Source organism: Oncorhynchus kisutch, linkage group LG7 (assembly GCF_002021735.2).
Source record: "Oncorhynchus kisutch isolate 150728-3 linkage group LG7, Okis_V2, whole genome shotgun sequence".
Lineage (NCBI taxonomy): Eukaryota > Metazoa > Chordata > Actinopteri > Salmoniformes > Salmonidae > Oncorhynchus > Oncorhynchus kisutch.
In genome coordinates, this window is record NC_034180.2 from 33,152,743 (window position 1) to 33,168,996 (window position 16,254).

Genomic DNA, 16,254 nt, shown 5'->3' on the forward strand with positions numbered 1-16,254 from the left:
CCTAGTAAACAATACTGGACCTCCAGTCCAGTTGCTGGCATGCACCCAACTACCCATAGACTAACAAAAATAAACGATCAAATGAGTTATCCTGAACCTTGACTGTGCGAGCTTTGGCTCAAATGAAGATGATTGTTTTTTTGTAATATCTATGTTTAAGGCCAGGTGTGCTATTACCAGACCGCTCTGCCTCTCGAGCATGGACCAAACACCAGCCCCCCCCGCAATTGTTGTCACCATGGAGATGGTTGCTGTGTGACGCTCCGGGTCTCCAGGAAGTAGCTAGTCAAGGCAAGAAAAAATGGACGATAATCTTAAACTCGGAGACAGTGGAGTTGTAAAGAATGTGAGTGATTTATGCTTTCAACTTGTATGCATACAGAGTATTTACAGAAGTAGCTAGCAATGTTTGGGATGACATGGCAAACCTTGAACTTCCTTGCGATCTCTCTGTTGTCCATGATTATGCGCCTTTGCTTTTCCATGCAGCTAGCTAGTATTAGTAAGCATAAAAAAGTAACGACCATAAAGCTAACCCTACCCTATTCATAGTCAGACGCTAGCTAACTACATTTAGCATTATTGATGAAGGTACAGTAGCTATCTTCTTCCGGCGAAATGTGGTTATTTTATATATCAGCGATAATTTTCAAAAAACAAAATGTTAAATTGATACACACCTTTATTATGGTTAGGGTTATTGTGTTTCCACACGGCCATATCTCCATGTTACAGCGTGTGGTGTGTATGGAAGACAGAGGCTACTGTACCACCAGTGCTAATGATGATGCTCAAAAGGACTAAAGGAGCCTAACGTTGCTTTACTCCTTAGTCCAAGGACAACATGTTCTGTTTAAAAGTCGAATTGGCTCTGGAAGCCAAAACACCCAAATACTCCATCTACACGTGAAATTATTATCAATTGCGGTTTAGAAACATAAATCCCTCTACTTTCAAATCACATCAAAAGCGTTTCAGAAATGCAAAAATGCACACTTACTGTACACTGTTTAACCGGTTTACACTATTTTTCAGTGACAATACCTGGGTGGTGTTTTTCTTCAGATAGCTAATTAGCACAAGTATTCAGTCTACTCTGTCTTCTGTCTGTTTTCTGTAAACAAGCGGCTGTAACATGGAAATATGGTCCTATGGGAACCCTAACTCAATAAAGGTGTGTTTCAATGTAACCTTTTTGTTTTTTGAAAATGATTTCTCAAACATATGAAAGATAAGGTCCTTATGCTTCCAAAACCATAGCTCAAGCAATGTGTGTCAATGTTCAGATGGAACTCCCCACTACAGAAGATGCGTAATGTATGTGTAATGTAATGGAACTGAGAGTCATAATCATGGGCTAGCATTCTCCTTGTAACAGAATAAGGCTGCCAAAAATGGGGTAAAACATAATTTTGATGTGATATGAAAGACATTTTAAATGTTTTTTTTGTTGTTTGTAATTTAGCAGAAGTGCTTATCCAGAGCGACTCACAATTAGGGTTACCTTGCTCAAGGGCACATTGACAGATTTTTCACCTAGTAGGCTAGGGTATTCGAACCAGAAACCTTTGGCTTACTGGCCCAACGCTCTTAACCGCTAGGATACCTGCCGCTGAAAGTAAATGGCTTTATGTTTCTAGAACCGTATCACAATTGAGAGTGGGTATGTGTAAATCCCTACTCCTTAAGAGTACGTTCTTGGGTTACCATAAAGCCAGCAATTTTATCTCAAAAAGTCCATTCCTAGCTAATGCTTGAGGGTTTACGACGTGTTCGTGTCATTTTAAGATCATTTTCATCGACTTGAAATATGATTTTCAGGTTGCAAAGTTGGGTCGACGGGGTCAACGTACTCGACAGGCTGCAGAGCAAACATCTCTGGAGGAGCCTCGACACGTCAGGAAATCCTCTTCTTCTACATCGATGGGAGAGGTAGCTATGATTTGTGATTGATTATCAGTGCTGCTTGTAATGCATTTGTATTTACCTGAAACCCAATATCATATATTATCTGTCATGGCCGTTAACTTCACTGCATACACTCAATCTGAATACGTGTGAATCATTTCTTATGCATGAACCAAGGACGCGGAAGAGGTATTGTATGAGTAATGATATGGCATGTCTTGGCAGTATTCCTTTTCAAACCCTGCAGAGTAACTTTATACCCCAATAACATACAGTATACCCTCATAGTGTACAGTAGACTACATACTCAAATCAATACACATACGATTTTAATGTAGATATTTTATATACCTACTCAGCTGTCACTTCTATTCTGAATACCTCACATTGTGGTATAAAGTTACTTTGTGTTGTATTCAAGGGATGCACTGCTTTATTCTGCTTTATAGTTGTAGGGTTATTACAGTACAGTAGTTTCTATGGATGCTGCTCCTTTTATGTCAAATATGTTTGAAGTGGACCATGCACTTTCTTTGACTTAAAAGTTGTCCTACGTACCTGGTGGTCTTAAATGTTCTTTTTTTTGGCCAAGCCCACCTACCCATTTCCTTCAGATATGAAACCTGAAGGAGCAGGGTCTAGGTGTTCATTTTTAAGTGGGCCTATGCTGTTTGCTTTGGTACAACATTGCCCATTCTATAACTTCCCCTGTTATGAAGAGAGAGGATCGTCTTTAGTTAGTCTGACTTTCAGTGCTGTGTGGGGAGAGGCTAAAGGTCTACTGCCTGACTGTATTGATCCATGCTGGTTCATACCAGCCTTTGCTCCTGGACCCTCATCTCCCACTGACACACAGAAAGTGATTACAGGCATAATTGCTTTCAAAGTCAAATTGGAAATGACGTATGACAATGTCAACCACTTTATTCCAAAGCATTGGCATTCATGGTATGGAGGTCTTGCTTGTCTCTAGAAGTGGCAAACTGTAAGCCACCCAACATTCCTGGACCAGGAATTCCAGCTATGCTTTTGCAGTAATCTTCCCAAATTAGGCCAACTTCCCTAATGTAGAATCAGGATTCTCGCGCCCCTAGTGACCTGACGTGCACATGAAATGCATTTTTTTTCTCCCAGTGGCGTGCGACTTAGTAGATTTGTTTATCAGCCCTGGTCTGCTTTTCCTATAAATACCCACTGATTGGTCACATTCTTGACATCCTTTTTAACAAAGGCTGAACTGCATTCATGGGCTGTTAGTCTGAGTTTGTCCACCACAAGGGTCTACTGCTTGGACTTTCAGAAAGGTCTAGAATAGAAAATATGTAGCCTAACCCTTCACTATGATGACATTATTGCCTAAATACACCCCACTGCCACTATTCTACTATAACTGTAAAGTTCATATATGGTCATACAGTCTAGTGGAACAGTGGTGGTCGGTGACATTTAAGATGAGGAAAGACGTTTTTTGTAATGATCATGGCCTTATTTCGATTACAGCATATTGGAAGACTGTCATAAATATTCCATTCAAGAAAACATTCCAAGCCAAACATTCATATCATAACCGCTAGCTGTTACACACAGCCTACACCGTTGTCACCATATTAGCTAACATCATACCTAGTCAACATAGTTACGAGGAACTAATGCGTTAGTATACCCACTACAAACATGCAGTACAGTGTACAGTCAGCAAGCAGTTTAGCAGTTTCACCGGGCAGGGCCTCTGTGGCAATAAATTATTAAAACCAAAAGTTTACATTGACTTGGAAGAGTTCCAGTGTTGTATCGCCATAGCCAGCTAGCTAATATAGTATCCCTCTCTGTTTGAGCCGGGTGTTTGAGTAGGCTAAACTAGCTAGCTGCATTAAATACATTAATTTGTTCAACTATTGTCTTTCTCTCTCTTTGAGTCAACTACTCACCCCTTTTTTATGAACTGCAGTGCTAGCTAGCTGTAGCTTATGCGTTTAATACTAGATTAATTCTCTGATCCTTTGATTGGGTGGACAACATGTCAGTTCATGCTGCAAGAGGTCTGATAGGTTGGAGGATGTCCTCCAGAAGATGTCAGAATTACTCTGTAAGTCTGTTGAAGCGGGTGAGGACCATGAGCCTCCTTGGTTTTGTATTGATGTCAATGTACCCAGAGGAGGACGGAAAGTAGCTGTCCTCCGGCTACATCATGGTGCTACCCTACAGAGTGCTGTTGAGGCTACTGTAGCCCTTCATTGCAAAACAGGGTGTGTTAATCAATTATTTGGGCACGTAAATATATTTCATATACTTTTATCATCCTCACCCAACGAGGGAGGTTCATTGAAAACGTCATGGCATTTTTAGCTACAGTGGAGGCTCCTCGGAGGAGGGAGGGGAGGACCAAACATAAAAAAAGTTATCCTTTTAGGTAGCAGACTGTAAAAGCGGGTTTTACCCTGAGGAATTGAACAGTATCGATGAGCTACCACTTTTATTATTAATTTGGCCTCCCTTGTTCTTGTTAAAATCCCAGTGTTTACTAATTTCATGAAATTACTTATTCATCCTCAACCTTCCAGTTTAACACCAGCAGCCTCCACCTCCCTCTCTAGATGCTGACATTCACATTTATAAATGGGTTTGGTGAAGGAACCAGCCATGAATAATTGATTTCCTCTTTCAAAGAAATTCCTCCTGGCCACTGTGTCTTTTGCAGACCCAATTTGGTAATGAGAGTGTTGTGCTTTTTTCCCCAAAATTAATTTGTCTGCTGCCCACCCTTGTGTGCTCTGAGGAATTCATTCATTCAAGTGCTGGTCCCCAGCTCCCCGGGCCCCGGTCTCAGGACCACAATCCAAACTCAATTGACTATTTTCAGTACTATTTTCAGAATCGAAGAATGAGAAGGAGAGGGTCATTTTTTCCTGTGAAGCTATTTTAGGTCAGGCTCGCAGCCCCCGGGCAGTCCTCTGTGTGGCAGTTCCCACACTCTGCTCCATATGTTCAGGCTCTGTGATTGGACAGCAGTTAAAACCATAATAAACAACAGCAATATGTCGTGCATGCCATTCCTAACTATTTTGTAAGTGGGCTAAGTGAGAAGCTATGTCATTCATTGCTAGAAATGTGCAGCCATCTGTAGGATGGTATATAGTGCAGCAAACATATATTACCAGAACACTGAAGAGAATAATAGATAAAGTAGGCTTTCCCCAGTGATATAGGAAACTAAGCGTTACTTGGGCTGTTGTAGTTTACACCTCACAAATTCAGTTCCATGAGTGGTTTGTGTTTTTAAACATCAGAGCCTCCTGTTGAATCATCTGAACTTAATAGGTCTGCTCCGTTTTGGAAATATGTTTGTGCATGGGTGCATACTTGTATTTTTCTTTCTTGTTAAGCTTGATATAAAGTATTATTTTCACATAGATTTAGAGACCATGACATGCCACAACATACTTGCTATTTTGGACTCAAAATGATGCACATTTTCCTCCTGTATGTTTTCAACCTAAGTGTAGAATTGAATAGTTTAAAGGAGTTGTCTTGTCAGACCATTGTTATGCCTGTAAATAATGATCTCTCTCACCTCAGGGACCCCCTCCTAAACCAGCCCGCAGGCAGGGCGGATGGGCTGAAGAGACTTCTGGATCAGCCAAGTGAGTATCTCCTTCTCTCAACAAATTGTATTTCCAGCCTCTAGGTATCTACCTCACAGTCTCCAACATGCATTATTTTGTTACTAATGATCTCTCGTGCTGTAGACAGAGAATAGGATATTTATCAGTGCAAGTTCTTTACACTTTTTGCTCTGAATCAACAACGTTCCAGGGAGCCTCTCTGAGCAGTGAACTCTACATTCATCTTCATCAGCGCGGGATCCAATAATTGACATGGTTCATGTATCAGCCACAGGAGGGCACTGTTAGTCAGCTATCCACTTCATCACAGGGCTTAGGCCACTTCATCACCTCTTACGATGGCTGTCTAACTAAAGCACGCTCGCCTTTAAAGGCACACATGCCGTTGTCAATTCATTAAAATCTCTGTACAATGAATGTATGAATATTTCATACCACAGACAGATGGAATATCTGGAACAAAATAATTTCCCCCCAATAGAACACATTTAAATTACTGTACGTCTCCCTATGTGATGTCAGTGTGACTGTAGTCAGACTGTGGAACTGGCTCTCCACTCTTCCAGATGGCTCCATCTACCACTCTACTCCAGTCTCTGTTGGGAGGAGAGCTGGGGAGATGCATAAATCCATACATTGAAGTGAACAAGACGATTCAATTGGGTTTATTTGCATGGTTTTCTGTGCCGATAGTGCATGTAAAGAGAACAGCAAATGAAATATATTTTTCTCACTCTGGGAAGGTCAGGGTGTCGCTTCCTTGTGTTAGTGTAACTTGTCTTGATTCCTGCGTTCAGAGAGATTGGAATACAGGAGGTGTTAAGGGTTTCTCACGTGCATTGATCCTCTCTGAAACAAAGTAAGTAATGGCCCCCCCTGGAACCGGCAAGGACTTTTCCCTTCAATGTCACCCCTCATGCTCAATCACTGCTGCCCTCCTCCCACTAATCCCAGCGCAGAAATCCCAGGATTTGTCGATCTATCACTCCTAATTGACACTAAATGATCTGTCAGTTTATTGATGAACCTTTGAAGCCGGGTTGTCACAATATATTTTATCCCTAACAACTTTTTCCAGACAGTTTTACCATGTCTATCGCTTCAGCCTACATGAGTCTTAATCAAGGGGCCTGTAATGTGTCTTAAGTGTCGCCAGCCCCGCCCCCGGTGCCAGGCACACAGGACACAGTCCAAGGGCAGCAAGGTGGGCTCCCTCAGCCCCGCCCCCGGTCCCAGGCACACAGGACACAGTCCAAGGGCAGCAAGGTGGGCTCCCTCAGCCCTGCCCTCTCTGATCTGTCTCACTGACCATCATGGCATACTCCAGAGCCTCCAGAGATGAGTGAATATATCATTTATAAAGTATCATTTATAAACATACTAAATGTCATTACATTTCTTATTCAGGTTATTGATACACAGTAATGAAAAATAATAAGAAAATGTTTTTTCAGTCCAGAGAAAATGACAGTATGTGATTTCTTTAATACCAGTAGGGGGCACTCCACAACCAGGAGAACCTGCAGAATGTGACATGCATCTCCTCCCCAAAAGAATCCCAGAAACACTCATATCTAATGAAACTTTATATAAGTTGTTTTCACAGCCAAACATACCTAGACTGTCTTGGTCTAAATTTTCAAGAATGTAATAACTGATTTGCTTTTCTAATGCTGTTAAGATTAGTTTATTGGACAGTAGCCGGGTTTTGTTTAATATTATCTCCCTCGTTCTCTGCTGTGAAACAGTGTTATGCTAAGAATAGTGTGTTGAGGTGAGAATGTGTGAAAAGACAGTGATTTGGTCAGAGTGTGTAGGGCGTGGCATGCGGTGCCACAGTCAAGCAGGGTTGTGTGAGAGAGGAGTCTGAAAATAACCCCGTGGTCCAGCGGGGGGGGGCTGAGGGCTCAGATAGAGAGACGGACAACAGAGAACACAATAGGTGGACCGCGGGCCCTTGGTATCATTAGAACACACATAAGACATGGCAACATTTGTAGAATTGCAGGAAATGACCATTACAACTGCTCAATGTTTCCTCCGCCAACAAGTGGGGTGTGAACAGTTTGGGATTGCATGGGTTGCGAGGTGGGGGTTTGTTACTACGCAGATGAATGACAATATCCATTCGGACCTTTGTCACCTAGGAAATTTGTGTGACCGTACCTCAGTTAGTACTTGTACCCCTGACCTAGGTCCTATGAGGCTCAAATCAGACAGAACAACTAGCCTACATCAGAAACCAGCAGTGGTTTTTAAAGATGGATCTTACAAATAGAAAGAGAAGAACTGTTCAATAATAGAATTGTTTTGTTTTATTAAAATTGAATTGATTCTAGTCCTTTTGTTTTTGTGGCACAAACGTATTTTCTCTGTATTCCTTTGTTGCAAAGTCTTAACAATGATCTTTTCCCCCCTTAGGTCTGGAAGAAGACCTGCCATGGTGCAGGACGTGGAAGAGTACGTTTTCTCAGTCTCAGATTTTTACTCAGATTTTTTCCCTCAGTTGTTGATGAAATTAAATAACTTTTGTAAAAAATTAAAAAAAACACAGGAGCATAATTAGGCCAATTTAAATGTTTGTTTATACCCAATGCTCTGATGTGGAAATGGCTGTACTTTGAGATTGTCCTTGGTTGCAACTAATCCTCGCCTTCCAAGAACAATCACTTAAAAAGCCTGCGTGACTGAGTTGTCATCACTTGTACTGTTGTTGGGAGCCAAGTTAGTCTGTAATTTTAGTTTTTCTACGTTTCCAACGTTCATAATAGGCATCGAATAGACAGTAGTGACATGGAAGGAGACGAGAGAACATGTTGTGTTTTACTCATCATTGCTGGAGCCTCTTGCTTAAATAGTGGTGTTGAGATGCAGCTTTGACAGAAACACAGGCAGCACTTCAAAATAGTCCCTTGATAAATGCTCTTTTCACCACCAGCCCATCTCAGTAACAGTTATTTACTGCCCCCGCTGTGTTCGTTTTGATTCATTCTCAGGGTTTTTTTCTGGATCAGAACAGGGCTTCAGTGGTGGGCGTGACAGAATAAAGAAAATGTTAAGCCAATTTCCTGCAATTTGACTAATTTCTCCATGCAGCTAAGAGAAAATGTTGCAGTTTTAAAGCTAAATTCCTGCAATTTTATGTATTTTGCCATGGCTAATGCTGTGTTCTTTTGCTCAAACATAGTAATGAAATCTATACTGTTAAATTAATTTTTGGAATTTTCAATTCTCCCTGAATGTCTAGTTTTTATTTAGGTGATTGTTAGTTCTCATAGATTATTTGATAAAAAAATATATAGGTCCATTATCTTTTGAAAGTGTTTTTCCATCCTATTTGAGTTTTTTTACACTATTTGGAGTTAGGCAACCCGAAAAATCGCTTCGGTGGCCTGCCCAAGGATTTCAATGGTAGAAAAATCCCTGGTTCTTGGAGGGACACTGTTGAAGTAGCTGAAGCCCTGGGCTGCTCACAGTGACAGTACCACCGATGCTGCTGTGGCTGCGGAGCCTTTTGGCTGCGTCTGCTGCTATGTTGTAGACACAGTCCCAGTCAGCCTGCAGCAGACAGACAGACAGAGCAAGCCTCCTATCAGGCTGATCTAGAGCCTCGCTCAGCCCACAGAAACAGGCCCATCATCAAAGCACAACAGCCCAATCCAAGTCTGGCTCCCTCTGATGACCTCACCGCTGAATGCTTTCAATAATTCATACTCTCCCACTTCCTGTTTCTGCAGTCGACGCCTGCGACCACAAACCCCCCAGGGCTCGGATGATGAAGGAGGTGAGAGCACCCTTGCATCCCAGTCCTGCGTCTCTTCTGGAGGGCAGAGCTGAGTCCTCCAGTCCCTCTGCAGCACATTCATCCACTGGAAATAGAGCATATAGTAACCTCTCATCGCGCTCTCTGACACTACATATTTCTTGTCAGTGCTATTGATGAATCCTTCATAAGAACTCTGTTTAGACCAGCTACTGAGAGATGCCCCATAACTAACCAGAGCACACAATCGTTTATAGATGAAAATCACAGGTGAATATGTTCAGTTAGAACTAGGGGATCACTGGTAATCCTCCTCATTCAATCACATTACACAAAGTCCATAACAGACCTCAAATACAGTATTCACTAAATTCCTTCTCCTATTCATTGGCTGAAGTGTGGCAGGATTTAAGTGGCTGTCCCCCTTTGAGCTTTTCACACACACACGTCTTCTCACACACACACACCGCGGCAGGTTTTGCCGAGCATGGATCCAGCGGTCACCTCAGGGTCCGGCTCTCCGCATCACAAACAATGTCAGGATAGATGGAGGACATTTCAGCAAAGCACAGCCTGGGATAATTGTTCCATTTTTCAGAGCAAAGCAGCAGGGGAAATAAGGGTGAAATTGCCTTAGCAAAGATAGGAGTTGTGATTCCCTGTTAGAACACTAAGGAGTTATACATATACATACCAATGACAATGGCCAGGCTGGCTGGCATTGTATAAGAAGGTTGTCTCTGTGGTATCAAGCTGACATATTGATGAGGAACAGAAGCACTTTGTCTGCAGCTGTAGTTACTACTCTCACACATTGCTAAATAACGCATATACCCGTCATAGCCTTTTTCTGTCTATTTAGATTCTTAAAATGCTATTCAAAATGTATTTACATGTTTCATCTTCTAGATTGTTATATGTTTGATGTTATGAACTACATTACTGGAATTAGATTGAGAAAATAATGTAAACGTTGTACATTGAGCTTACCAAACATTAGGAACATCTTCCTAAGACCCCCCCACACACACATTTGTTGCCCACAGAACAGCGTCAATTCGTCGGGGCATGGACTCTACAAGGTTTCGAAAGCGTTCCACAGGGATGCTGGCCCATGTTGACACCAATGCTTCCCACAGTTGTGTCAAGTTGGCTGGTTGGCCCGCTCTTGATACACACAGGAAACTGTTGAGCATGAAAAACCCAGCAGTGTTGCAGTTCTTGACACAAACCGGTGCGCCTGACACCTATTGCCATACCCCGTTCAAAGGCACTTACATATTTTGTCTCCCCATTTACATTCTGAAGGGTATATCCTCTTATAGTTTTATGGCCAATTTGTTTTTACAAAGCATTTTTCATTTTTCTTCTGTTTATGATATGTCAAAAACAGTAAGCATACTGTTGTTGACACTGCTTTTAAGTTGCTATACCACACACATTCACAGTCAAACACACACACACACACACAGACACACACACACACACACACACACACACACACACACACACACACACACACACACACACACACACACACACACACACACACACACACACACACACACACGCAGTGGCTGAAAGGGTCAGTTGTGTGGAGACCCCAGTGGCATGCTTCTTACCCAGTAAATGCAGCTGGAAAGATAATTCCTCAGTGGAGGGAGACCTCTTAATACAGTGCCGAAGGCAGGGGCAGTGGAAATTGCAGTGCTGAGGGTTAGTGAGATAGCCCCTCCGATCTTGATTATGTCTCCTACCCTATCCCATATGTCCACTGGCTAGAGGCAGAGAGAGAGAGGGCTAGACCCTGCTCCCTTGTCCCCCTCTTTCCCTCGGCCGGCCTTCAGTCCCCTGCCAGTTACATTACAAAGAACTGCCATTACAAACACACTCATCTGTTCTAAATCTGTTTATTTCTCCCCCCCCTCTCTCTATTTAATTTCTCTCTTTCTCATCCCCCCCTCTTTCTTTCTCTCTCTCTCTCTCTCTCATCTCTCTCCTCTCTCTCTTTCTTATCTCTCTCCTCTCTCTTTCTCATCTCTCTCTCTCTCTCTTTCTCATCTCTCTCTTTCTCATCTCTCTTCTCTCTTTCTCATCTCTCTCCTCTCTTTCTCATCTCTCTCCTCTCTCTCTCTCTCTTTCTCATCTCTCTTTCTCATCGCTCTCCTCTCTCTCTTTCTCTCCTCTCTCTCTTTCTCATCTCTCTATTTGTCTCTCTCTCATCACTCTCCTCTATCTTTCTCCTCTCTCTCTCCTCTCTCTTTCTCCTCTCCCTCCTCTCTCTTTCTCCTCTCTCTTTCTCCTCTCTCCTCTTTTTCTCCTCTCTCTCCTCTCTCTTTCTCCTCTCTCCTCTTTTTCTCCTCTCTCTCCTCTCTTTATCATCTCTCTCCTATCTTTCTCATTACTCTCTCTCCTCTCTTTCTCCTCTCTCTTTCATCCCTTTCCCTCTTTCTCCTATCTCTCTTTCTCATCTCTCGCTCTCTTTCTCATCTCTCGCTCTCCTCTCTCTCTTTCTCTCTCTTTCTCATCTCTCTTTCTCTCTCTCAGTGATCTGCTGAATATTGTCCCATAAGCCTTTCAAATGTGTCCCGTGCCTAGGTAGTCATCCCACTGACTCGCTGCTTAGATTATAACAGCCCTGCCTGCCTGGTGATGTCGGGACGTTTCCCCAAAGTCGCTGACTGAGGCGTGCCTGCCGGGAGTACAGTATGTCTACATTCACAGCAAATTATCCCCTTTTGATATTTACATGCTTCAGCGAGGAAACTCGCCGTGACCGTGTAATAAGGAGAGGCTTGGCCCAGTCGCCGCTAGACAAAGCAACCTTGATAGATGTCCAGGCTGGTATGTGGAAGGGAGGAAATGTATCAGGTAATTTGTGCCAGCAGTGCTGGGAACAGACAGCTCCTTCTGATGGAGTTGACCTTTCCGTCAGAAAAACTCTAGCTTGTTTGCAGCTCATATTAATCCCCTGTTGACCTCCAGTAATAGGTTGAATTTGAAGCTCATTTAAAAATGTTGTTCCTATTTTCACTTAATAATAGAGTTTGCATATAGAGAACCTACCCCCAACTGCTCCACGTTGAACTCTCATAAATAGTGTTGATAGTGCATTATTGGCCGAGATGGGATGGGGGGAAACAACCCAAGAAGCTATTTGCAAAGAACAGGACGGCGAGGCTTTTGATGTCATTGTGCTAAGACCATTACATTTGATTGGGGGTCCGGGGGGGACGGATTCTGCTGAACGCTGTGCTTTGTAAATGAGAGGACAAAGTGTCACCGGGGCCTCATGAATATGAAATAGCCGGTCCGCCTCTATTCGGATATCAGAAACACAGATGAATCTTGTCAGAGGCTAACCGAGTGGCATTTTTTGGTTATTATAATTTTTTTTGAAGAGAAAGGAATGAGTTATCAACTGATGATGAGGGTTATTATCTGTGCAAAGTGGATGGAATTTGACCAGACTTTTTCCTGTTTCCTTCAACTGAAGAAACATTCAGAGCCTTAATCCTTTTTCTCATTTAGGTTATTCTATGAACACATAACTTCCTTTTTGAGTATTTTTCTTGTAAAATTGCTGAAATCTTTTCTTATACAGTTACATGATAATATTACAGACGAAACATCTCAGAGCATCTTTATTTTACAACCACCAGTGTGTTTTCAAAAAAAGTATTTTGAAGGAATAGTGACACAGATGTACAAATATTTCCTCCCATCAGATCGTGCCTCTCATCTCCTGGCCTCTACTGTATTTCGCTCCTCTATTGACTTTCCCTTCAGGGTGCACTGCTGTGTTCAGAGATTACTGACATCCCTGCACCCTCCCTACCGCTCCCCTGTTTCTCCCGGCCTATTCACTGACACCTAGCACACTGTATGACTGGAAGAAGTCAGAAGGAAATGTAGCTACACTGTTCAACGGTTAGGAATAGATGGTATATAGCTAAGGATGGAAGTGACACATAAATTGTTAAAATGTAAGAATTTGAACTAACCCTAACCACTGTCCTAACCTTAACCTCATTTCCTAACCTAACCTGCTATATTAATTATCCTAACCTGCTGAATAAGTTATTCCAACTTGCTGATTTCTGTTCATAGCTGTATACCATATAGTAATCACCTTTTCAACTGCCTTCAACCAAAACCAGTATTGAAAAAAGAGACAAAACACATGGAAATCAGACCTATCCTCTGATGTCAGGTGGGTTGTTCTGTTTCTGATTTTGTGTTCATTTAGACTTGTTACATGGCAACAACGACTAGGTAGATGTCTGTGACTTTGATGTTGACAGGCAAAAAACTCTACACTGAAAAAGATTAATCCTCCGCTCTTAAGAACTCTTGCCGGATAAAGAACCTTTGAGTTAAATTGGGGGCCTTGACGTGTCATCTACGGTTCTTCCGAATTATAAATGTTTCTTGAAATGTATTGAAGCCTGCAGATGTCTCTTTCATAGCACATAGCAAATTGGCCAGTGTAACATTTCTAGTGTTGATTCAGGAGTTAAATTAACACTGTAAAGAGTTCAATTAACACTGTAAAAGTTAAATTAACACTCAGTGGTGTAAAATAACACCAGTGTTGGTGTTAATAACCAGAGTTGAACCAAAACCAAGCTATCATCATATTTCCCAGCATGCTCTTGTTGTGGAAATTCTTACACAGGGACACTCTAAGTCCATATTAAATGAATAATTGTTTATTGTCAGCACGCTGGAGAGGTTCCATAACATTGATGCACCATAGTGAATGTCTGTCAGGAGCTCTAACGCGGCAGTCCCATTAGTTCTCTTATACAGTATACTTACACAGAAAGTAATATTTGCATGATTTAGCTTATTCATTATTCAAAATAATTTATGATTAACGTTTGCTTAATTCAAGTGACCGACCAATACTGGGTTATGCATGTGACAGACCAATAACTCACAAGGCTTCTTCTCTCTAAGCTGAGACCTTGAAACAAAGATATATTTTGTTCTCAAAACAAGGGTCTGGGTGTAATTCCAGATTGCAGATACTGATAGTGAGGATTTGCTCAGTCAGTCACTTGCATGAAGATAGAAAACGGTTATTAGAAAAGTACACACAGAGCACAGAGATTGGTAAATAGAAAAGCACCAACATAAAACTTTCCATCACACTCTTTTGCAGATTGATTTTTAGAATTGTTCGTTTAAATATCTATTTTTGGATGTACTGTACATTGATGGATCAATATAATCTTATGCTACTCAAATATACATAACATACACTTTTCTAAACAAATCCAATCTGTTACTTAGACTTATTGCATCCGTTAATGAAATGGTTGTTCCAGTTTAGATGCTTTAGCTAATCCCATTTTACTTATCCCAACCCGGGCGAACATTCTGAATGCCGGTTGCAGGTGAATAAACATTCAAAATAATGGATATCCCCACTCTGACTGGATTCCAATAGGAATTACACGTCACTTTCCAAGCCAGCATAACATAATGTGACTTGCATGCCTGATGTGGCCTGTAAACTATGAGTTTCAGGCCATTTTATTAGGGTAAAACTAGGAGCTTAAAATAAGGCCTTATGAAATATACACATTTACTTAGGATCTCACCTGAAGGCCATGGGACTGAAATGAATGCAAAAACAATGTCTCTGTCACTAGCAAACACAGTCATGGGTGGTACTGGTAACTCTAAAATTCACTCAAAAGGCATCCTGGGAAATACGCTAATGAATATTTGCATAAAGTAAGGTGTTGAGTGTGTGTGGGGTTCTTCCGAGAACCTAAAATGGTTCCTCTGGTTTATGGCATCGCTTAGAACCTTTATTTTTAAGAGTGTAATTGCAAAGTTTGCAAAAGTATGAATTGATCGGTTTCGGTTGTGTCAGTAGTGGAGACCTACTTTCCCCCAGATTATGTAATATACTTGTAGTTCATCGATTTCTATTTTGTTGTGTTTGTTTATAACATGGCATAAAGAATGTATTCATTTCATATTCATTTTACAAGTAGATTAAGTGGCTTCAACATTTCAATATTCATCACAGTCTGTCTGTCTTGCTCGCCTCCCCATCTCCCACTCTAACAAAAGTCCATCTGAAATGTGCTGTGAAAGTTTGCCCGTCCTTCTTGGGAGCTGAGCCATGCTCTGTCCTGTTGCGTTTTGCCAATTAAAGCGGTTTCCCACTGTTTGAGCAGCGGGCTAGTGGCTCCTGGCACTGCAGCCCCTGCCAGGCCGCACCGTGACTTCCGACCCCACACAGATGGGCCCGCCAGTAAATACTCTTGCACATGGCTTGACGCCGCCCCTGTCCGAGTGGCAGAGTGGACACTGAGGTCGGCCTGCCGGCCACCACTGGTCCTGGGGGTGGATGGCGCTGACAGGGCCAAAATGCTGGGGGAGCGGGGGGTTCTTTCCGGGGAGCCCCTGGCCAGCGCCCCTCTCGCAGCAGGAAGAGCTGCCGCCTGGTCTCCTGAATATTCATGGCCGCCTGGCTATTGTGACAGGGCAACTCTATGGAAGATGTAGGGAGAGAGAGAGAGGGAGAGGACAAATCAGGTGCCAATTTACTCCCAGACACGCTCACGCTTACACACACACAAACTGTCATACCAAACACAAAGAAGACTGTATCTTAGTTTTTCTGTAATCCATGTCCAGTTTTTAATGTGTTTGACCACTATTGCATCTCAGTTAATATTTTAGGTGTAGAGATTGAATGACTAAATAATAGACAGTGTGACATTGATAAGATATTGATCAAGTATGTCCTGGATGTATGTTGTGTTTTAGATATACCGGTGATCCCAGACCTTGACGAAGTACAAGAGGAAGACCTTAACATGCAAGTTGCTGCTCCTCCAAGGTACTGTAAAAACATGTCACGCTCCACTCTAGTTGACCCCAGTCACTCTGGTAGATTCATGGCATCCCATCACTCAATTTTCATGATTGATGAAG

General features: G+C 42.1%; 1 protein-coding gene across 2 annotated transcripts in view; it reads left to right on the top strand.

The window, feature by feature from the left end:
• Positions 1-269: 269 nt before the first annotated feature.
• LOC109893942 (intraflagellar transport protein 43 homolog B) overlaps positions 270-16,254 on the top strand; it is a 20,287-nt gene continuing 4,302 nt past the window's right edge. For both annotated transcript variants that reach the window (XR_002255811.2, XM_020487145.2), the window contains exons 1-6: positions 270-346; positions 1,822-1,932; positions 5,485-5,549; positions 7,953-7,991; positions 9,269-9,315; positions 16,087-16,159. Coding sequence is in view for 1 of the 2 variants with exons in the window: in XM_020487145.2 (XP_020342734.1) it covers positions 302-346; positions 1,822-1,932; positions 5,485-5,549; positions 7,953-7,991; positions 9,269-9,315; positions 16,087-16,159 (380 nt within the window). In the remaining variant the exon portion in view is untranslated. The remainder of the gene's footprint in view (positions 347-1,821; positions 1,933-5,484; positions 5,550-7,952; positions 7,992-9,268; positions 9,316-16,086; positions 16,160-16,254) is intronic.